General features: G+C 39.7%; 1 protein-coding gene and 6 non-coding genes across 8 annotated transcripts; 2 read left to right on the forward strand and 5 right to left on the reverse strand.

The window, feature by feature from the left end:
- Positions 1-5: 5 nt before the first annotated feature.
- On the reverse strand, positions 6-6,266 carry LOC117808735. 2 transcript variants are annotated; one of them, XM_034678409.1, is made up of 6 exons: positions 6,205-6,266; positions 4,828-4,916; positions 3,975-4,570; positions 2,338-2,543; positions 1,142-1,256; positions 6-603 (listed from the first exon to the last, which is right to left on the reverse strand). In XM_034678409.1, the coding sequence occupies exons 3-6, from the start codon at positions 4,431-4,433 to the stop codon at positions 337-339; spliced, it is 1,047 nt and encodes a 348-aa protein (XP_034534300.1). In that variant the 5' UTR covers positions 4,434-4,570; positions 4,828-4,916; positions 6,205-6,266; the 3' UTR covers positions 6-336. The 2 variants fall into 2 exon arrangements, with proteins under 2 accessions (XP_034534300.1, XP_034534299.1); XM_034678408.1 differs by lacking the exon at positions 6,205-6,266 and having other exon boundaries at positions 4,828-4,997.
- On the reverse strand, positions 5,086-5,158 carry trnav-aac. Its single transcript has one exon. It is a non-coding gene; the product is annotated as a tRNA-Val (tRNA).
- Positions 6,267-6,423: 157 nt separating the features above from the next.
- On the forward strand, positions 6,424-6,496 carry trnav-aac. The gene has a single exon. It is a non-coding gene; the product is annotated as a tRNA-Val (tRNA).
- Positions 6,497-11,296: 4,800 nt separating this feature from the next.
- Positions 11,297-11,368, reverse strand: trnad-guc. The gene has a single exon. It is a non-coding gene; the product is annotated as a tRNA-Asp (tRNA).
- A 296-nt stretch (positions 11,369-11,664) lies between these two features.
- On the reverse strand, positions 11,665-11,737 carry trnav-cac. The gene has a single exon. It is a non-coding gene; the product is annotated as a tRNA-Val (tRNA).
- Positions 11,738-13,847: 2,110 nt separating this feature from the next.
- trnav-aac lies at positions 13,848-13,920 on the forward strand. Its single transcript has one exon. It is a non-coding gene; the product is annotated as a tRNA-Val (tRNA).
- Positions 13,921-14,355: 435 nt separating this feature from the next.
- On the reverse strand, positions 14,356-14,427 carry trnad-guc. Its single transcript has one exon. It is a non-coding gene; the product is annotated as a tRNA-Asp (tRNA).
- Between the last annotated feature and the right edge of the window lie 8,356 nt (positions 14,428-22,783).

Consider the following 22,783-nt stretch of genomic DNA (forward strand, 5'->3'; position numbering starts at 1 on the left):
TAATGTGTGTTAATCAATCAATCTTTATTTGTATCGCAACAAATCACAACAAATGTTATTCAAAGACTGATAAAGTTCAGAGAATTTTCAATGTAGACAAAACACTGTAACATTATACAGTTTACACCCATTAAACACTCTGATTATTAGTGATGATTACACCGTTTACACATACAGTATATTATTTCCCTTTGGTAACTGTTAGCAGATATAGTTACACTTCTGAATTATATCCCTCTTTCCCTCTTAGCAGATATGTAACTTTTAGTAGCATATTCATAAAGCTGGTGATGACTAATGTTTCCACCGTAACCCCAAAAAGAATTATTCTAGACATTACTCTATCTTAAATTCTTCTTCCTCCTTTTTGCAGAAGTATTCAGAAGGAGTTTCGAGCCCCTCTGCAGTGTACTGGTATTCCTGAGGACTCTCCTTCTTTATCTCTCCATCTTTCATTAGAGGTGGGTAGCCGGGCCATAACTTTGCCACTTCTTTTTCTGCTGCTGTGAAGTCTTGAAAAAGTGCATTCTCAACGATTGTAACAGTTGCCCTCTCACAGAACGTCAGGTTTTCTCTCAGACGGTTCACGTCAAATTTCAGCACCTGAAAGAAAGGGACAGAGATGAAGAGCAGACTCTCTGAGCAATGGACAGGACAACAGTGTTTGCTACATGCTACATGCTAACTCTGAATGGTATAATGCAGGAGCTACAGTTTCACAGAAATCAAATCTGAATCATTTCATCTTCAAAGCTGGTTACAGCTTATATAACCTCATATCGTTGATTGAAGCACATACTCAGCCTGCTGCGTACACCAACAGCTAACATGGTTCATCACTGAGGACGTCAAACAACAGTTTTTATGTTTGTAAATTAAAGTATCATCACATTTCATCCTCCAGTCCTCTTTTTAACTCCTCAGCCTCTTTTTCTTACTCATGATTCACATGTTTCTCTTCTTCAGGTCATTCCTGATTTACCTGGAGAATAGACCAGGACCTGTCCCTGAGGTGTTGTTTTGATTTGTGAAACATCATGTTTTCTAAATGTTGTTTCGTATTTGATCTTCAGGGCTGCTGTAACAAACAGAGATGAAGTGAAACTTTAATCATGATGGATTAACATTCAGTTGAAGGTACCTTATCACCCACATGCAGGGCAATGGCAACGTTGTCCCAGACATAGAACTGAGGATAATTTCCAGCCCCCACAGCTCGCATCTTCTTCTCAGCATCACTCTGGACCAACTCAAAGCTGACAAACACACAGACAGAAAGAACAACTCAACCTCAGTACCAAAGTTTCTGCATTTGTTTCAGCTGTTAATGAGCTCAGAGCTGGCCTGACACTTGGAGGGAGTTATATAACAGAAAAGAAAGAGACTTGGTCTACAGGTTACTGAGTGGTACATGATCTTTAGAGCATGGGGTAGAGAATCAAGGTGTCAGACTGCTTTACTGCTGGTTAAACAGAACACAGTCTAAGTGAGGCACAAAGAGGTTGGATTGAGTCCTTACTCATAGCTGTGTTTATGGCGTGACATGAAGGAAACCAATTAGAGGATCTGCTCTGATTCCCTTTGAGCCAAGTGTGGCTGCAGGGGGGCGATTACTGTTTACTGATCTCAGCCTTTCTTCTCACATAAACTGAACTTCTCTCCTTCCATTGTGCCCTGAGATGCACAGACTGATGTTTAATCAGCCCAGCAGAAAAGATCAAGACTTTCCAAACTATCTGTTTATGAATGAAACATGACAGGATCACTCCATTAATGATCTAAAACTCAGGGCACACTCACAGTATAGGACAGGATCTTAGTTAATTAGGTCCCGTGCCCAGTACATCGAAAACTGGTGAGCTGTAAATCTGTACTTCCTTATTTTTGCTGCTGGATCAAAAGGCTGTATGTTGTGTTGTGAGCGTAATAGTTCAGTCTTTGTTAATATCTGGGGCACAGCACCGAGAGTAATGTTTGTGGACTGTAAATACAGTAACAAAGAAAATCCCTCTTGGTTATGTGTGAATGTGTTTCTGCACATGTTTCAGGGAGAGTGCACTCATATTCCAAACAAACACTAATACTAGGAAATACATTTAAAAGATAATGGTAACCAAATAAACCCAAATTGTCTTTTATGCAGGGTTCCTTTAACGTTGCCATGACCCCCCATGGTGAACCTCAGGGGGTCTGGTCTCCCACTTTGGACAAACACTCTTCAATAAAGTTAAAACACTGAATTTTTCACATAAAACAGATATTGCAATTAAGCACATAGTGGAGGCATTTGGGGCAGGTCATAGGTCAGCTCTTCAGGTCAACTGGGTCAGGTCTCACCTGTGAGTCTCACACATGGCCTCAGACCTCCACAGGAAGCAGCCGTCTTCATAAGAGCAGATGGGGTTTTGGTTATCAGACAGCAGTGGATATTGTGAGTACTGCTCCTGATTGGCCGGGCTGTGGACCAGCACCACGTACTCCACTTCCTGTTTGTAGAGGATGGTCTCCATCACTCGCATGATGAGCTCGGCTCCAGAGCAGAACTGGAGACGATAACAGAGGTTTTATTTGATGAGTCTGTCCACAGGAAATCAATTCATCAGTGTAACTGTAACTCTCCTTACCATTCCCAAACAAGCATTTGTCTTTACTATGAAGAATCTCACATGTAACCATATAAGGTAAAGTCTATGTTGTTTAGAATGGCTCCAGGAATTGGTAAGATGGGAGTCCCACCTCTATAAATGTGATTGACAGTGATACTCAACACCCTTATATCAACAGAGCTGGAGTCCAGTACCAATGTAAACCAGATGTTGAGAGAAGTATGTGTGTATGTTATGTTGACGTCACTTAAACGTATATAAAGGACGTGTCCAGCAGCCTTCCGGAGGAGACATTATCTGGCATTAGTCGTCCTCCTGGCATTCGGGATGCTTGTTCGATACTGATGTTGTTTTTTTAATAAACGTATTACTATACAAGTGTCAAGAAGTTCCTTCTAAGTTGAGGGCGATGATGATGATGATGATGATGATTGTGAGTTATTATTAGGGGTATATTCTATTACTTTCATATTTTTTTTATCTTTCTTTTATATTTCCATAAATCACCCTTCTAAGCCCCATCATCAGAGAGTAACTGAGAATGGCCACCGACTCACACTCACACACACACACACACACACACACACACACACACACACACACACACACACTGACAAATCCTAAAATATTAGTTATAATATTTGAGTTTTCTGATAGATAGATAGATACATAGATAGATAGATAGATAGATAGATAGATAGATAGATACATAGATACATAGATAGATAGATAGATAGATAGATAGATAGATAGATAGATAGATAGATACATAGATAGATAGATAGATAGATAGATAGATAGATAGATAGATAGATAGATAGATAGATACATAGAAAGATACATAGATAGATACATAGATACATAGATACATAGATAGATACATAGATAGATACATAGATACATAGATACATAGATAGATAGATAGATACATAGATAGATACATAGATAGATAGATAGATAGATACATAGATACATGGATACATAGATACATAGATAGATACATAGATAGATAGATACATAGATACATAGATAGATAGATAGATAGATAGATACATAGATAGATAGATACATAGATACATAGATAGATAGATAGATAGATACATAGATAGATACATAGATAGATAGATAGATACATAGATACATGGATACATAGATACATAGATACATAGATAGATACATAGATAGATACATAGATACATAGATAGATAGATAGATAGATAGATAGATAGATAGATAGATAGATAGATAGATACATAGATAGATACATAGATAGATACATAGATACATAGATAGATAGATAGATAGATAGATAGATAGATAGATAGATAGATAGATAGATAGATAGATAGATAGATAGATGCGGGATACCTGCTCTCTGTAAGCTTCCAGTAGCTCCTTCACGGGGAAAGTGAAGCGGTTTGACCCAAACATGGAGCTGCTCTTGAAGACCTGGGAGGTGGCAAATTGCTCCAGAAATCTCTGCTGGGTCTGGATCTGCTCCTTGGTTTGATCCGGGTACGTGGTCTCCAAGAGCCTTCTTTCAGCTGTTTCAATCTCCTCCGGACCCACAACCAGATTCCACCACAGCAGAGAGCCACATTTAGGGTTCCTGAAGCCTTCCATCTCCCTGATGCCCTTTAATCCTTGCAAGTCAGTGTCGTGTTTCAGATGAGACGCAAGAAACTCAGGCTGAGGGTAGTCTGGGATGTTTTCTTTTGAGAGGTACCTGTTTCCACCTCGAACTACAACTTTCAGTTGATCAAGCTTCAGGTGACGTCCACTGACATACTGTTCACGGTGTCCTCTGTCATTGAATCTTTCTTGCATGGTCAGATTGAGGACAACTCAAAGTAAAATGAATTAAAAAGAGAATAAAGTCCTCTCTGCTGTTGAAGGAAGTGATCTCTGGTCTCGTATAGCTCCTTGATATTGCCAAACCCTTTCTTCATCTTTATGTAGGCTTCCTGCAGGGTGTGGTGAAAAATTATGATGTGAGTCACACTCCCAACTCCATATGTCAACACACAGGTTGTTTGTTGGGGCTTGCTGATACAACTTTGTCATGGTTCCTCAATTATGTTTACTCATAACTTGTGATTGTGATTTTTAGCTTCAGTTGTATTTCAGGAGTTAGTATATTTATGAATACACGACATGATGAAATGAAATACTAAAGCTGCAAAGAGTTCTGAGAGTGAAGGTGTATGATCACGTGACTCACCTGGTGTTATAGCCTCCTTGTTAGTATAGTGGACAGTATGTCCGCCTGTCACGTGGAAGACCCGGATTCTGTGTAATGTTTATTGCAGCCTAGAAAAAAGTAGCAGCCTCTGTGATGTGAGGCTGAACATAGAAACTGGTCAAAGGGAATAAAATGAAAACACAAAGACAGAGCTTTGTTTTTGTTTCACTGCTGACTAATACATTTAAAACAGGTAAGAACATAACCTTTTACATTTAGAGGAAGAAACACAAAACATGTTTCCGCCCGGTCTCGAACCGGGGACCTTTCGCGTGTTAGGCGAACGTGATAACCACTACACTACGGAAACTGATGGTGCGGACTGTGACGTCATACATACGAGATCTTGACCTGAAACCGCAAACATGGTTAGAAACCACTTGACTTATGGTGCTAATCACATGCTACAACCGAAACTGATGTTAGATGGACTTAATCTGACAGATAAGAGATGTAACAATAAGCATAGTACAGATATTTCAAAGGAACAATCAGTTGGTTCAAAGAGGATTTTTTTCTGGAGATCTAAGATTGAGAATATAAACTGGAGGAGAGCCTGGCTTTTACATTTGACCTTATAGATGCTGTATCACAAACAAAGCTAAAGAGGTACACTTCAAAATACTACATCAAATGTACCCTGTTAACACTAAGTTTACAGGTATTGAGAATGAGTGAAACTTCTGCAAAAACGACACAGAAACAATTTCTCACCTTTTTTTTTTCAGGTGAACTTTCCAAAAGATTCTGGAAAGATATTAAATCTCATTTTTTTCTCAGCTGCTAATTATGTTTATTCTCTAAAACTCGAAGATGCTGTTTGTTACTATGATAACAAGGAAAATATTGCTCTTAAACATATCATAAACTTCATTATACTATATGCCAAGTTTTTCATTCACAAAAAGGAATTCTCAAGATCACTTCCGAAGATTTCAATTTTCCTTCTATAAAAGTACATTATTTATAATGTTCTTTTCTATCATTATTTTTACTCTAACACTACGACATATCACTCATGTGAGTTAAACCTACTTGGCATAGACCTGATTGTGGTTCTTAATGAACACTCAGGTAGAAACTGGGTCTCTTTACATCTGTCACAGGGGGAAACAGCGCCAAATCTCACCTGTGGTCAAAAATATATTACATCCGTAGTGATAAGAACTACCATAGAGAATGAATGGGAAAAGTTAAGGAAATTAAGCTTTACTATTGTTGCTCTGAATCAACAACACTCAGGTTTAACCGAAGCTCAGCTAACACAGGTTTCCCTATCTGCATTAAGAGGTTATTTATATTTAGGCTAATGACCTTTAGACAGTAGACAGTTCAAGAGCTTTTCAGTAGGCCTACCTTTGTTGATGAGTCCTTGAAGCTGTTTCCACTTTAACATCAGCTGTTACTGGGTCCATCATTAAAGCTTCTCAAAAGTCAGCTGATGACTCAGAAACAATTTTTAGTCAAACATCTGTAGTGTGTGTGTGTGTGTGTGTGTGTATGCGCGCGCGCGTGCGTGTGTCTGTACTTTCAGGTGAAGAATTAGTTGGTATGACGTCACAGTCTGCACCATCAGTTTCCGTAGTGTAGTGGTTATCACGTTCGCCTAACACGCGAAAGGTCCCCGGTTCGAGACCGGGCGGAAACATGTTTTGTGTTTTTGAGTGTCACAGTTTTCACCTCACTCAAGCTTTAACAACTCCGAACACGTGTGTTTGTCGAATGGAGGTCTATGAAAGAGGACTGGAGCTAATACTGTAATCTTTTAGGTCTGATCTTCTTCACAGAATGTTCTTTTTGTTCTAGAACTCTGACATCAAAGACAGAATTCTGGAATTCTGTCTTTGATGTCAGAGTTCTAGAACTGAACTGAACTGAACTGAACTGAACTGAACTGAACTTTTCAGCCCACGACCCCAAAATATCGTCCCCAAAGACAAGCGACCCCCGCTGTCCCTCAAAGTGATTTAATGTGGCTTCATTTAGCCGTTCTGCAGAAAATGACTACATATATTATATTTTATATTTATTATATTTTATTAAATTATGTTATATTACATTATTATTGTAACTACAACTCATGGTCATATTACATACCTATATTTATTTTGATTTATTGCTTAATCTGTCATTACCAACCATAATCACACCATGTCTCCTCCGGTGCTCCTCTGACCCCCTCACAGACATTTTCCACACCCGCCTCACCAGCAGAGCCATCAGCATCGCTGGTGACACTCCCTCTTCAGTCTCCTGCCTTCAGGGAAAAGGTACCGGAGCCTCCGGGCCCGCTCCACCAGACTGTTGAATAGCTTTTTCCACCAGGCTGTCAGGATACTGAACTCGACTCACTACCTCCCCCCTATGCCCCCTGGACTGTAGCACACACACTACATACAAGGACTCTACCTCAGCTGCTTTTTGCATATTAACCGTTCACTTAAAGGTGACATATCATGCAAAATGGACTTTTTAATGGTTCTTTACCTGAAATATGTGTCCCTGTCTACAAACCCCCAGAGAATGAAAACAATCCATTCTGCCCCTGTTCTGATTTCTCCACCTTTCTGTAAATGTGTGCTGAAACCAGCCGTTTCAGACTTCCGTGTTTTTGTTACGTAACAACAATATCCGGTCTGTCACAGGAAGTCAGAGCTCGGAGCTTGTTCAGCCCATAGACTGTATAAAATACAACTCAACCCCTCCTCCGTTTTTCATTACCTGCACACATGTGTGCTAACAAGGAGCTTAGGAGGGAGGCATGCTAGTTGCAGGCTGTCTTAATAAACACAAAGGTCCCTTTGACTCCCCACGTCTGCAGATTTGAAGATCTAGTGGATGATTTTTATTTATCATGGATAAGTGCTATCACTAGTTAGCATAGCCACATAGCTACATGTTGGTAGCTGTGTACCAAGACCCACGTAGACATGCTGACAAATAAAACAACCAGAAACACTAAATCTGTGACCAATGGTTCAGAAAGGTCCTGCTGCAGGCGCCTCTCCGTCAGGATCAGATTCTGGATCAGATTCAGAGGGTTGAAGTAACGCGATCTCTGAGCAGCCGTGTATATTCAGCCAACATGTAAACATTAGATCAACGTGCTGGACAGCCGAGGCCACACCCACTTCCTGAGGGGGCGTGGTCAGAGAGAAAACAGACTGTTCTGAGGAGGACTGAAGAAGAGGGTTTTTCAGGCAGACCAGAATCTGATTTCAAAGTGTTTTTTTGAGCATAAACTTTAAAGACATGTTTTGGGGTACTCTTAGACCAATATATGTTGATGAAAAAAGCGTGATATGTCACCTTTAATCATTTACTTATCTCGAATACTGTCTGCACCTTAATATCCTTTGCACTGTTATCTATTTACGTTGTCCATTTTTAAACTGTCACTGCACTGTGTACATAGGCTGTTTTTATATACTGTATTTTATTACATTTTATTGTATTTTATATTTAAATTTTAGATATTTAAAAGCTGGAAGGGAGAAACAGCATCTCGTTTGTCCTGTGTGTCTCGTTTATACAGTGAAAATTGACAATAAAAACCTTTGAATCTTTTGGATCAACCTGTCACTACTGAAACATTTTTAATACTGCCTGTAATTACTGCTATTTCATCTAAATTCCATTGTAACATTGTATATGTAAGAGCCAGATTCATGTTTTGGGTCAAGCTTTGAAACACATTGTTTATTGTGCCACAAGGTGTCATCGTTTTGCTCATTAAGGGCACAGGTATAACAGTACGTCACCGCCTGGGTATCAGATGTGTGTCTTGACCTGGAAGGGCAGTTGGTTTTTGACCGTTGTCACATTGTCACGTTGTTGCATTGTCACGTTGTTGCCTTGTCACGCTGTTACGTTGGATGCTGTGACGCTGCGTCGGCAGGTGGCATGGAGAACCGCGTCTAAAATGTTTGTTCGTGCAATGAAGGAGAAACTTGTGGACGCTGTCTAACTGTTCGTACGGTGATGCAATAAATGGATTGTATGATGCTGCAAACCAAAGTTACGCCTAAGACCTGTTATTTCAACAACTACAGTAAACGGTATTGTATGGACAAACATATAACAGTATAACGCGTCAGCCAAGTCATTCCCGGGAGTGATCAAAACACACCGGTAGCTTTAGTACAGGACTAAGCTTCTATAGTATATATCTAAATTGTATTCTATCTTTATTTATCTATTTTCATTTTATTTTATTTTACTTATTGAAACTTCTTCTTGATTGTACTTATGTCTGGGTTGCTGTAACAACTGAATTTCCCCCCCGGGGAATCAATAAAGTAATATCTTATCTTATATGAGCATGTGTCTGTGTTTCCTTTGACATTATGAATTAACCTAACCATCTGGCAACAAAGAAAGGCAGAAAACTCATAACATGTTCTATTTCCAAGTATATCAAGGGAAACTACTATTTTTAGTGTAGATATCTTTTTAATTGTACTATTTTTAGATAATTTAAGAAGACTGGGTCTCTTTACATCTGTCAAAGGGGGAAACAGCACCAAATCTACGGTGGCCCTGAGAGCTCACAGCACTGCAACTTAGGAAAACACATGCAAAAAGACGAAACACAAACAAATTAAGAAAACAGCTTCATCAATTTGACAACACATGCGCAGCCTTAAAGGTGACATATCACGCTTTTTTCATCAACATATATTGGTCTAAGAGGTCCCCAAAACATGTCTTTAAAGTTTATGCTCAAAAAAACACTTTGAAATCAGATTTTGGTCTGCCTGAAAAACCCTCTTCTTCAGTCCTCCTCAGAACACTCTGTTTTCTCTCTGACCACGCCCCCTCAGGAAGTGGGTGTGGCCTCGGCTGTCCAGCACGTTGATCTAATGTTTACATGTTGGCTGAATATACACGGCTGCTCAGAGATCGCGTTACTTCAACCCTCTGAATCTGATCCAGAATCTGATCCTGATGGAGAGGCGCCTGTAGCAGGACCTTTCTGAACCATTGGTCACAGATTTAGTGTTTCTTGTTGTTTTATTTGTCAGCATGGTCTTGGTACACAGCTACCAACATGTAGCTATGTGGCTATGCTAACTAGCGCTAGCACTTATCCATGACAAATACTAGATCTTCAAATCTGCAGGCCTGGGGAGTAAAACCGACCTCTGCCAGAAAGGCAGCAGGACCTTTTCTGAAGGATTGGTCACAGATTTAGTGTTTCTTGTTGTTTTATTTGTCAGTATGTCGACGTGTGTCTTGGTACACAGCTACAGCTACGACATGTAGCTATGTAGCTATGCTAACTAGCGCTAGCACTTATACATGATAAATAAAAATCCTCCACTAGATCTTCAAATCTGCAGACGTGGGGAGTCAAAGCGACCTTTGTGTTTATTAAGACAGCCTACAACTAGCATGCCTCCCTCCTAAGCTCCTTGTTAGCACACGTGTGCAGGGAATGAAAAACGGAGGAGGGGTTGAGTTGTATTTTATACAGTCTATGGGCTGAACAAGCTCCGAGCTCTGACTTCCTGTTACAGACCGGATATTGTTGTTACGTAACAAAAACACGGAAGTCTGAAACGGCTGGTTTCAGCACACATTTACAGAAAGGTGGAGAAATCAGAACAGGGGCAGAATGGAGTCTTTTCATTCTCAGGGGGTTTGTAGACAGGGACACAGATTCCAGGTAGAGAACCATTAAAAAGTCCATTTTGCATGATATGTCACCTTTAAGAAAACGCGCTGCAAAGACCACAACACAACATAAGTGTTTCCAGAGGACACTTAAAAGTGATGCACACGTCCGAACACGCTTGTTGTTGACGCATATTTTGAGTCACAGCGCTAATAAGGTTCTCTTACCGTCAGTGTTGTTGGAAAATGAGATTAAAAAGTAAGTGTTTTTAATTTATTTTAACAATGTGATCGCATGATTCAGCCTATTGCAGTGGTCTGCTGCTAAACTACAAGCATGTCCGTATGTGTGCATCAGTTTTAAGCGTCCTCTGGAAACACTTCTGTTGTGCTGTGGTCCTTGCAGCGTGTTTTCTTAAGGCTGCACATGTGTTGTCAAATTGATGAAGATGTTTTCTTAATTTGCTTGTGTTTTGTCTTTTTGCATGTGTTTTCTTAAGTTGCAGTGCTGTGAGCTCTCAGGGCCACTGTACAAATCTCACCTGTGGTCAAAAATATATTACACCCGTAGTGATAAGAACTACCATAGAGAATGAATGGGAAAAGTTAAGGAAGTTAAGCGTTACTATTTTGCTGTTTAATCTGACTGTGATAGTTACTTCACCACTTGTTTAAAAAATCTTAAATCACTGTAGAAACAAAGAAAAATAGAATTTAAATTATACTTCAAATCTACATAATCGGCTTGGTTAGTTTCCATCTTGTTAATCTCTCAGAGTCTGGATCCTGATATCTATCTGTTGTGGTTAAATCAGATTCTATGGAAAAAGAACTCCCCGTCGGGGAATCGAACCCCGGTCTTCCGCGTGACAGGCGGAGATACTGTCCACTATACTAACGAGGAAGGTGACTACGGAAGATTAGTCACGTGATCACACAGCTTCACTCTCACTGACTAACAATCAGGAATACAGATTGAATTTAAAAGACAAGATAGCACGCATTCAGAAGTCTTTACAACCTTCTTCTTTTATTTCATCAGGTTCTGTTTTCAGTTTCTACACTTATTAATAAATATTTTAACTAATGTTTAAACTCTCTTTCTGTTTTTGTCTAAGCATTTTGTATTGTCTGTTTGTCTGTGAAGCCAAAGGCAGCAGGAGATAACTCTGTCACAGTCAGAGTGAAAAACACAAAATGTGTTTCCGCCCGGTTTCGAACCGGGGACCTTTCGCGTGTGAGGCGAACGTGATAACCACTACACTACGGAAACTGGTGACACATACGCTGACGTCACGTGATTCAGTTCTTGACCTGAAACCACAAACAAACACAAAAACACCTCAGACAGGTATTCCTCACTTTAGAGAAGCTTCAGTAATGGACCCAGTCACAAAACATGTTTCTGCCCGGTTTCGAACCGAGGACCTCCCGCGCGGGTCCCCCTCATAGTAAAGCTTAACTTCCTTAACTTTTCCCATTCATTCTCTATGGTAGTTCTTATCACTACGGGTGTAATATATTTTTGACCACAGGTGAGATTTGGCGCTGTTTCCCCCTTTGACAGATGGAGACCCAGTTTCTTAACATTTTGAGTGACAGGTTTCTCAATCCTGGTTGTTGTTGTTTAGATCCTTGCAAGTCAGTGTCGTGTTTCAGATGAGACGCAAGAAACTCAGACTGAGGGTAGTCTGGGATGTTTTCTTTTGAGAGGTACCTGTTTCCACCTCGAACTACAACTTTCAGTTGATCAAGCTTCAGGTGACGTCCACTGACATACTGTTCACGGTGTCCTCTGTCATTGAATCTTTCTTGCATGGTCAGATTGAGGACAACTCAAAGTAAAATGAATTAAAAAGAGAATAAAGTCCTCTCTGCTGTTGAAGGAAGTGATCTCTGGTCTCGTATAGCTCCTTGATATTGCCAAACCCTTTCTTCATCTTTATGTAGGCTTCCTGCAGGGTGTGGTAAAAAATGATGACCTGAGTCACACTCCCAACTTCATATGTCAGCACAAAGGTTGTTTGTTGGGGCTTGCTGATACAACTTTGTCATGGTTCCTCAATTATGTTTACTCATAACTTGTGATTGTGATTTTTAGCTTCAGTTGTATTTCAGGCGTTAGTATATTTATGAATACACGACATGATGAAATCAAATACTAAAGCTGCAAAGAGTTCTGAGAGTAAAGGTGTATGATCACGTGACTCACCTGGTGTTATAGCCTCCTTGTTAGTATAGTGGACAGTATGTCCGCCTGTCACGTGGAAGACCGGGATTCTGTGTAATGTTTATGCAGCCTAGAAAAAAGTAGGGAATAAAGGGAATAAAATGAAAACACAAAGACAGAGCTTTGTTTTTGTTTCACTGCTGACTAATTAATTTAAAACAGGTAAGAACATAACTTTTTACATTTAGAGGAAGAAACACAAAACATGTTTCCGCCCGGTCTCGAACCGGGGACCTTTCGCGTGGGTCCCCCTCATAATAAAGCTTAACTTCCTTAACTTTCCCCATTCATTCTCTATGATAGTTCTTATCACTACAGATGTAATATATTTTATGACCACAGGTGAGATTTGGCGCTGTTCCCCCCTTTGACAGATGTAAAGAGACCCAGTTTCTACCTGAGTGTTAATTCAGATCCACAATCAGGATCATACACCTTAACTCTCAGAACTTTCTGGAGTCTTCGTCCATGATTTCATCATGTTCTGTTTTTAATATATATTTTTAATGTTATTCTATTTCAGAGTTCTATATTAACAACACTCAGGATCACGAAACTGGGTCTCTTTAAATATGTAAAAGGGGAAACAGCGCCAAATCTCTCTTGTGGTCAAAAATATATTACATCCGTAGTGATAAGAACTACCATAGAGAATGAATGGGAAAAGTTAAGGAAGTTAAGCTTTACTATTTGATGTGCCCGAATTCGAAACCGGGCGGAAACATGTTTTGTGTTTTTCACTCTGACTGTGACAGAGTTATCTCCTCACTGGTTTTACATGTATAGGAAGGTGTCAATATAGGTCGAGTCCCTTAGTCATACACCCTGACTCTCACTGACTCACAATCAGGAACACAGTTTAACTCAGACACAAGCCTTCGTTCATTATTTATACATGCTCTGTTTTTAAAGTTTATTTCCTGTATCTAATTTTATTGCCGGGTTCTATGACAGTAGTAGGACAGCTGATTGTGTTACTTAGACCCTCTAATGGGGGAAACAGCGCCCCCCAAATCTCACTTGTAGTCCAAAAAATATTAAACCCGTAGTGATAAGAACTACCATAGAGAATGAATGGGAAAAGTTAAGGAAGTTAAGCTATTAGCTTTCAGATTAAGAATTAGTATGTATGACGTCATGAGCTGCACCATCAGTTTCCGTAGTGTAGTGGTTATCACGTTCGCCTAACACGCGAAAGGTCCCCGGTTCGAGACCGGGCGGAAACATGTTTTTGTGTCTTTGAGTGTGACAGTTTTCACCTCACTCAAGCTTTAACAACTTTAACACGTGTGTTTGATGAATGGAGGTCTATGACATAGCACTGGAGCTATACTGTAATCCTTTAGGTCTGATCTTCTTCACGGAATGTTCGCTCTGTTCTAGAATTCTGACATCAAAGACAGAATTCTGGAATTCTGTCTTTGATGTCAGAATTCTGGAACACCTGCTGTTTCTCTCCACACAGACTGTTTTTCTTGCTCATACCTGATTGGTGGATATTACTCAGACTACAGACTTAGTTGTGGAATGGCTGTAAATGTTCTCTGGATATCAGTATAAATTTACATTTACATTTACATTTGTATTATCTGTGTTTCGTGTGGCCAGTGTCACCCACTCCTAAAACTCGTGTTTCACATAATAAAACAAAAAAAAAAGAACTCCCCGTCGGGGAATCGAACCCCGGTCTTCCGCGTGACAGGCGGAGATACTGTCCACTATACTAACGAGGAAGGTGGTACTGTAAGAGAGGTCACGTGTTTATATTCACGAGCGAATGTGGTACGCCCTGCCAGCGACGTCATATTTATTGGAAACAGGTGTATTGTTTGTTACTGTACTTTGCACACACCTGTACCTGTGAGGGTATTTTGGGGTTTCAACAGGTAAGGTTGACAAAACAAGAGGAGGGTTATAGTTTCTATGAGTACACAATGATTCTACTTTACTGTTATTTTTAGTGTTACTCAAATTAAACAGATTAAATCATCTCATAGCAATAAAAAAAAAACCATAAAACATATAAAACAAGTAAAGTTCAACATTTGAAAATTAATGCATGGGTTCAATTTTAAGTTTTTAAACACAGTGTATCAGAAGTTCCTCTAGATTCAAAGCTGAAGAGAAGAGATTTATTTCAAGCTTCCTTTAATTCATACAGTATTTACAAACTCAACCAGTAAATCAGTCCTGGGTTGCATTTTCTTAAAGAGACACAAGGTGGCGCCCTGGTCAAAGTTATCATTGATTGTTGGCAAGCATGTCTACATTTGAGGTCTGCTCTCATCTGTAAGAGAGATAAGATAAGATATTCCTTTATTTGTCCAGGGAAATTTACAGTGTTACAGCAGCAAAGTAGATAAAGTAAACAAGAGCCTATAAAATAGTAATTATTGAAATTTTATTAGCAATTAAAATTAAAGAAGTAAAATAAGCATATCTTACAGACGGATATACACAACTAGATAAGTACATTTACAAATATTTACAAAACCAGTGATGCAGTGAAAAATGTGCACAGACTTGTAACATATGTTAAAAACATATATATGTTATATGCTTTAAGATAAAATAATGATTGTTATTGTTATAAATAAAAACATTAAAGTGACCAGTGATCACACACAGATATCTATCCATCTATATTATGTATAAAAAACCATATAAAGGTTGATCAAATAATGTAAACATGTTTAAATATGCAGGGGTCCCTTTAATAACCCTGGAACCTGAATACTAAAATAACCTTATTATTCCAGGATTTCTCACTTTTGGAACTCAGGTTTTCTATGTCAAATACATGCACAAATGTAAAAAAAAAAAGACCACATAATTCTGTATACATTATTACTCCAATGACAATGAGAGCCCGCCCTCGAGGACCCTTGACTGGATCAGTTGTGTGGCTTCGCGTCAGGGCGTTGTGTGTCTTTACGTCAGTGTTGGTGGTACTTTACCCTCTCTGCAGCAGTGGCTGTTTGCTATAGTTTGAATCAGGACTTCACAGTTTAAACAGAGGCTGAATGGCACACATCAGTCTGTTTATGTACGAGCTGCTGTCGTCACACTGAAGTTCATTAAACCTTCAAGGCTCTTTTTCAGCCTCAATGCACATTTAAAGTCGCAATAAGCAACGTTTGGCTCGGACCCTGTATGGCACACTGCAGTAAAAAGCTAAAGTAGGGGGTCTTATCTATAACGTCTGAAGCTCCTAATCATCTATCCCAACCATCAAAACTGCTGTGTCGCATTACTTAAAAAGATTTTATGAACTGTCAGCTGCTTGTGTTTTTAGTTTACTATCTTTTTGTACAGTAGATGTCCATCCTGCGTTATCTGGGTCTCCTCTCTCCACAGATAACTCTTAAGACTCTTTCTTCCTCCGACCATAAACCAGATCAGCTTCAGATATGATAAAGATTGTGCTGAATTTATGAGTCCCAGAGAATAAGCCGCTCCCTGATGGCGTAAACTAGAATCATGCTAACGTAGAATCTGTGAATGGAGATTAACGTCATAACCTCCACTTTATGTCTTCCGATCTCTGAACCCCTTTGGTAGTCGTCTGATAGATGCGACATACGCATCTGCCAGCCTTTCAGTAATTCCAGTGTAGCCAGAGGTTAACGTTAAATAACCTCCAACCATGACTTCCTCGACCGTGTAATGTTTACATCCCTCATTTCTTGGTTTATTTGTCCTGAGATAGTCAGGTAGTGGCAGGTCTTCAGTTTGCAGAAGTAACAACATCATGATGCAGATTAGTTAAAGGCAAAAGTCAAGCTTTGTCAGGTCTGTCCTCAAGAGGAGAAGAAAACTACGTCTACAATGTTTGTTTGTTGAATGCAGGTCTATGAAAGAGGATTAGAGACACCGATGTTTTTTTAGCTCTGACCTTCTTCACGGAATGTTCCATTTGTTCTCAGAATTCTGACATCATCAAAGACAGTATCTGACATCAAAGACAGAATTCTGACATCAAAGACAGAATTATGACATCATCAAAGACAGAATCTGACATCAAAGACAGAATTCTGACATCAAAGACAGAATTCTGACATCATCAAAGACAGAATTCTGACATCAGACAGAATTCTGATATCAAAGACAGAATTCTGACATCAAAGACAGAATTCTGACATCAAAGACAGAATTCTGACATCAAAGACAGAATTATGACATCATCAAAGACAGAATCTGACATCAAAGACAGAATTCTGACATCATCAAAGACAGATTTCTGACATCAGACAGAATTCTGATATCAAAGACAGATTTCTGACATCAAAGACAATTCTGACATCATCAAAGAAAGATTTCTGACATCAAAGACAGAATTCTGACATCAAAGACAGAATTCTGACATCATCAAAGACAGATTTCTGACATCAAAGACAGAATTATGATATCATCAAAGACAGATTTCTGACATCAAAGACAATTCTGACATCATCAAAGAAAGATTTCTGACATCAAAGACAGAATTCTGACATCAAAGACAGAATTCTGACATCATCAAAGACAGAATTCTGACATCAGACAGAATTCTGATATCAAAGACAGAATTCTGACATCAAAGACAGAATTCTGACATCAAAGACAGAATTCTGACATCAAAGACAGAATTATGACATCATCAAAGACAGAATCTGACATCAAAGACAGAATTCTGACATCAAAGACAGAATTCTGACATCATCAAAGACAGATTTCTGACATCATCGAAGACAGAATTCTGACATCAGACAGAATTCTGATATCAAAGACAGAATTCTGACATCAAAGACAGAATTCTGACATCAAAGACAGAATTCTGACATCAAAGACAGAATTATGACATCATCAAAGACAGAATCTGACATCAAAGACAGAATTCTGACATCAAAGACAGAATTCTGACATCATCAAAGACAGATTTCTGACATCAGACAGAATTCTGATATCAAAGACAGATTTCTGACATCAAAGACAATTCTGACATCATCAAAGAAAGATTTCTGACATCAAAGACAGAATTCTGACATCAAAGACAGAATTCTGACATCATCAAAGACAGATTTCTGACATCAAAGACAGAATTATGACATCATCAAAGACAGAATTATGACATCAGACAGAATTATGACATCAAAGACAGAATTCTGACATCAGACAGAATTCTGACATCAAAGACAGAATTCTGACATCAAAGACAGAATTATGACATCATCAAAGACAGAATTCTGACATCAGACAGAATCTGACATCAAAGACAGAATTCTGACATCAGACAGAATCACCTGACAGAATTCTGACATCATCAAAGACAGATTTCTGACATCAGACAGAATCTGACATCAAAGACAGAATTCTGACATCAAAGACAGAATTCAGGAATTCTGTCTCAACAACATCATGTAAACGTACTGAACGATGAAGCCTCTGGGACTAATGGACACATTTGAAGGCTTCTGGTGTAGCGAGCGATTTGCAATAAAGAAAATCCATCAAAGACTTCCATTTTCTCATGCTGCCTTTGTTACGAAAGTTCATAGCTACCGACACGAAAAGGCCCTGGAGAAACTTCGGCTGACAATGGGTTGACGTATTTTTATTGGCAAACGTTTGACCTGTTAATTGCTAGTAAAGGGTTGTTTTCGTGTCACCTCCTCAGTGCCACACAAACCTGCCAAACAATAATCAAAAGGAGAGACTGGAGATAACGTATCTCTCTGTGCCAGTTTAACATGAAGACCTGGTTTATGTTTGACCCTGAGCTGCAGTGGAAGTTTCCAGCAACATGTTTTTTTCATGAATGTAGAGTACAGACGTATCAGAACATGTCATAAATATTTCGTCCTACTAAACCTGACCATGTGTGCAAACAGGGCACCAGATCTTAGATTTACACTCACACTGTTCATGAACGACTGGATGTAAATGAAAAAATACACTTTAAACTTTTACTGTCAGCTGTAGAAAATTAAATATGTCAGCCTTTTATAAGCACTGTGGCTGCACTCTTCATACTGTAACACACATATACACACACACACACACACACACACACACACACACACACACACACACACACACACACAGCCCACAAAATAGCATTATCAGTTGTTGAGTAAGTTAGTATTGATGAAAGTTGTGCAGTCAGCGTTGCTCTATCAGTGTTTTTGTCCCAGGGGGCTCATAAACAGACAGATCGAGCCTCCGTGAAAACACACACACACACACACACACACACACACACAAAAGCTAAATGGGGCTGATGCCTACAGAGCAGTGTGGAACTTAAGCTTCACGTTGCAAATGTCTTTGAACAAACACGCCAACATAAGGACCCTTTTCTAAAACCCTAATCTAATCTGACCGTATCTGTCAGGAAGTGAACAATTCTTGAAGTCACTGTTTTCTGATAAACCAAAGACACCAACGACAATCAGTGAGGGTCACTATGAGTAACGCCTAAATGTGCAGCACATGGTCTAAAAGCTCAAGTATTTCTAATTTGTAGGGGGTATGGAGATTATTTCCAAAAGGTGGCTCCATTAGTGATAGTTTCTCTTTTTTTCATGAGCTAATAAATCAGCAGCTGCTTGCAGGTACAGGAATACAATCTGAGAGCCTTTCTGCTGTCAGTTTAACCCTCCTGTTATGTTGCGGGTCTAGCATGAAGTCTACGTATGTGAGAGAAAATAGTCCTCTTAACGGCTTTAATTAGCAACCATTTAACGCTGATACCTCCTGTCTGTGTGGAGTTAACACTTAGCATTGTAGGTTAAATATTCCTGGAGTTAAACACAAAGATAACGGCAGTAACGTGTACACTTCCAGCACGATGCAATGACACTTTATTCATTTCAATTCAGTTCTTAAAACACTACGAGAGATGCTCTCAATTTCTTTCTAGCGATGAATAACAAACTTACATTTCTAAAGATTCTTCACATGATTTTAAACATTAGTAATGTTGTCACATTAATGAATGCATCATAGTGATAATTCTTTTATTACTCACGACGACTTCTCCAAATCAGTCAACACGCAATCTCTGGAGACAGGACATGACAGAAAGGACTCTGCAGTACTCATCGTGTGTTTACAAGATATCCAAGATGGTACACAGAGCAGAGTCATGCATTGGTAGTTTATTATCTTGAAGGTGACATATCATGCAAAATGGACTTTTTAATGGTTCTCTGCCTGAAATATGTGTCCCTGTCTACAAACCCCCCGAGAATGAAAAAATCTGTTCTGATTTCTCCACCTTTCTGTAAATGTGTGCTGAAACCAGCCGTTTCAGTTTTCAGTGTTTTTGTTACGTAACAACGATATCCGGTCTGTAACAGGAAGTCAGAGCTCGGAGCTTGTTCAGCCCATAGACTGTATAAAGTACAACTCAACCCCTCCTCCGTTTTTCATTCCCTGCACACGTGTGTGCTAACAAGGAGCTTAGGAGGGAGGCATGCTAGTTGTAGGCTGTCTTAATAAACACAAAGGTCGCTTTGACTCCCCACGTCTGCAGATTTGAAGATCTAGTGGATGATTTTTATTTATCATGGATAAGTGCTAGCGCTAGTTAGCATAGCTACATAGCTACATGTTCATAGCTGTAGCTGTAGCTGTGTACCAAGACACATGTCGACATACTGACAAATAAAACAACAAGAAACACTAAATCTGTGACCAATCCTTCAGAAAGGTCCCGCTGCCTTTCTGGTAGAGGTCGGTTTGACTCCCCACGTCTGCAGATTTGAAGATCTAGTGGATGATTTTTATTTATCATGGATAAGTGCTAGCGCTAGTTAGCATAGCCACATAGCTACATGTTCGTAGCTGTGTACCAAGACACACGTCTACATACTGACAAATAAAACAACAAGAAACACTAAATCTGTGACCAATGGTTCAGAAAGGTCCTGCTGCAGGCGCCTCTCCGTCAGGATCAGATTCTGGATCAGATTCAGAGGGTTGAAGTAACGTGATCTCTGAGCAGCCGTGTATATTCAGCCAACATGTAAACATTAGATCAACGTGCTGGACAGCCGAGGCACATCCACTTCCTGAGGGGGCGTGGTCAGAGAGAAAACAGAGTGTTCTGAGGAGGACTGAAGAAGAGGGTTTTTCAGGCAGACCAAAATCTGATTTCAAAGTGTTTTTTTGAGCACAAACTTTAAAGACATGTTTTGGGGACCTCTTAGACCAATATATGTTGATGAAAGAAGCGTGATATGTCCCCTTTAATAATCTGTCAGATTCATAGCATCAACATATAAGTGGAAGAGAACATGCTGGTGAGGAGAAGAGAGTTTGCAGCAGCTTTGTTACGTGCACGAAATTTCTACGCAGTCGTGCACTGGAGGCGTAATTTCAACGTTGTTTGAATTTGTGAGTTTTCCTGAAAACATAACGGCTGCGTTCACGTCTGCTCACCATGACTGTCTGCAGACAGTTTACCAAGAGGCGGGCAGAAAGAGGGGATGACACATGTGGTCATCTACCTTCACATACGCAGCTCATCAAGGAAATTATGGAATTTCGTGCACGTGTGAACACAGTGTGAGAAATATAAGTGGAGTTTATTTTCATCTATCTATACTTAAAGGATTTGCAGTCTGCATTTCTTAGATTTGAGAAGTGTTTGAAATATGTTCCTCCAGGGTGTGCGCTGGCCTCGTGGTTTAAGCGTGCACACCGTATACAGAGGCTGTAGTCCACGTTGGTAGCGGTTGCTGGCTCAACTCTCAGTTTCCACCCTTAGCTGCATGTCTTCCTCTACTCTCTACCCCCACATTTATTGTCTCACTTCAGCTTTCCTTTCATTAATGACAAAAATAACTTTAAAAAAAAGAAGAAATATTTCTCCTTAGTGATAAACAAAGAGCAAACACTGAGTCTTAGTTCAGCAGCACATTCAGATAGGCTTGGGCTCGCACTGTAAAACATCTTGTTTCATGAACACACCAAACTCTCTGTTTCCACTGCAGAGCGTCTTCTCTGAACTTTATCTGATGGTTGAACTGTTTGGTCACAGTTTCAAGATAAGTGAGTTTTCATACATTACATAACATACAGGCTGATGTCCATTTAATCTGGTCTCATGATTGTGTCATCAAAACATGTCTGAGTGCAGATGTTCTTACGTTCTGCTCCTTTCAGTTTAACCGTGAAGTCAGAAATAATGCATCTTGACTTGGATGAACTCACTCAGATTTACCTGAAGACGTCTTTGTCTGAGAGGAAATGTAATATTTTCTTTCTAGACTCAACCTCCATGTTTTGGTGGCTCTTTGGTGAACACGTATCACAAAGCACAGTTACAAAAATACAGCAACATCTCACAAAACATCAATCAAACTTTATCTATATATCCCCTTTCATACAAAATGCAATTCAAAGTGCTTTACAGGGATGAAAACAAGAAAGATGCAGGTCTAGACAGTACTCTATGTTCTATTGTTAACAAAGACCCAACATCAAGACCGGATCAGATCCAGTCCCATCTTCCAGACAGGACTCAGTCTGATCTCATCTTAATCCACCATGAGCAGAGCACTTTGCAGCATTTAGCAAGTTACAGTGGCAAGGACAAACTTCCTTTAACAGGCAGAAACCTCCAGCAGGACCAGACTCATGTTAGACACACATCTGCTGAGACCGTGTTGGAGAGAGGGATAGAGGGAGATGAAGAGAGAGAGAGATGATAGTGGGGAGACGGATAGTAGTAGTTGTAGCAGCTGGAGTCTGGACAACGTCCACAGCAGCAGAGATCCAGAGGAACCTACGAGACAAGGGAGCTCAGGGACTCCAGAAAGGGTTAAATCTCGAGCACTTCATCAAAGTAAGGGTGACCTTTTCCATTCGTCATGAACCCTGCCTTGTTCTTTAATTGTTCTTCAACTACTCCCTGGAAACATGTCATCATCGTCAGCTGCAAAATTCTCCACATAACAAACCTTTCGATCACCTGATGACACATGAGCCACCTGCAGGCAGGGAGGTGAGGAGGTTAAGAATGTCTGTCACATTGTGACATTAGGTGTTTTTCAACCAGAGGAACTTTACCCCTGAACTACGTGCGTTTCAACAGATGGACCCAGG

This window comes from Notolabrus celidotus, unplaced genomic scaffold, assembly GCF_009762535.1.
Source record: "Notolabrus celidotus isolate fNotCel1 unplaced genomic scaffold, fNotCel1.pri scaffold_145_arrow_ctg1, whole genome shotgun sequence".
In the NCBI taxonomy this organism is placed as follows: Eukaryota; Metazoa; Chordata; class Actinopteri; order Labriformes; family Labridae; genus Notolabrus; species Notolabrus celidotus.

Excerpts from the sequence above, each read along its gene's own strand:
- LOC117808735 (XM_034678409.1), bottom strand. The coding sequence starts at position 4,433 with ATGCAAGAAAGATTCAATGACAGAGGACACCGTGAACAGTATGTCAGT. Across the intron at positions 1,257-2,337 it reads GCCATGTGTGAGACTCACAG|CTTTGAGTTGGTCCAGAGTG; the intron begins GTGAGACCTGAC and ends TGTGTTTGTCAG. Across the intron at positions 604-1,141 it reads CCCTGCATGTGGGTGATAAG|GTGCTGAAATTTGACGTGAA; the intron begins GTACCTTCAACT and ends CCTTTCTTTCAG.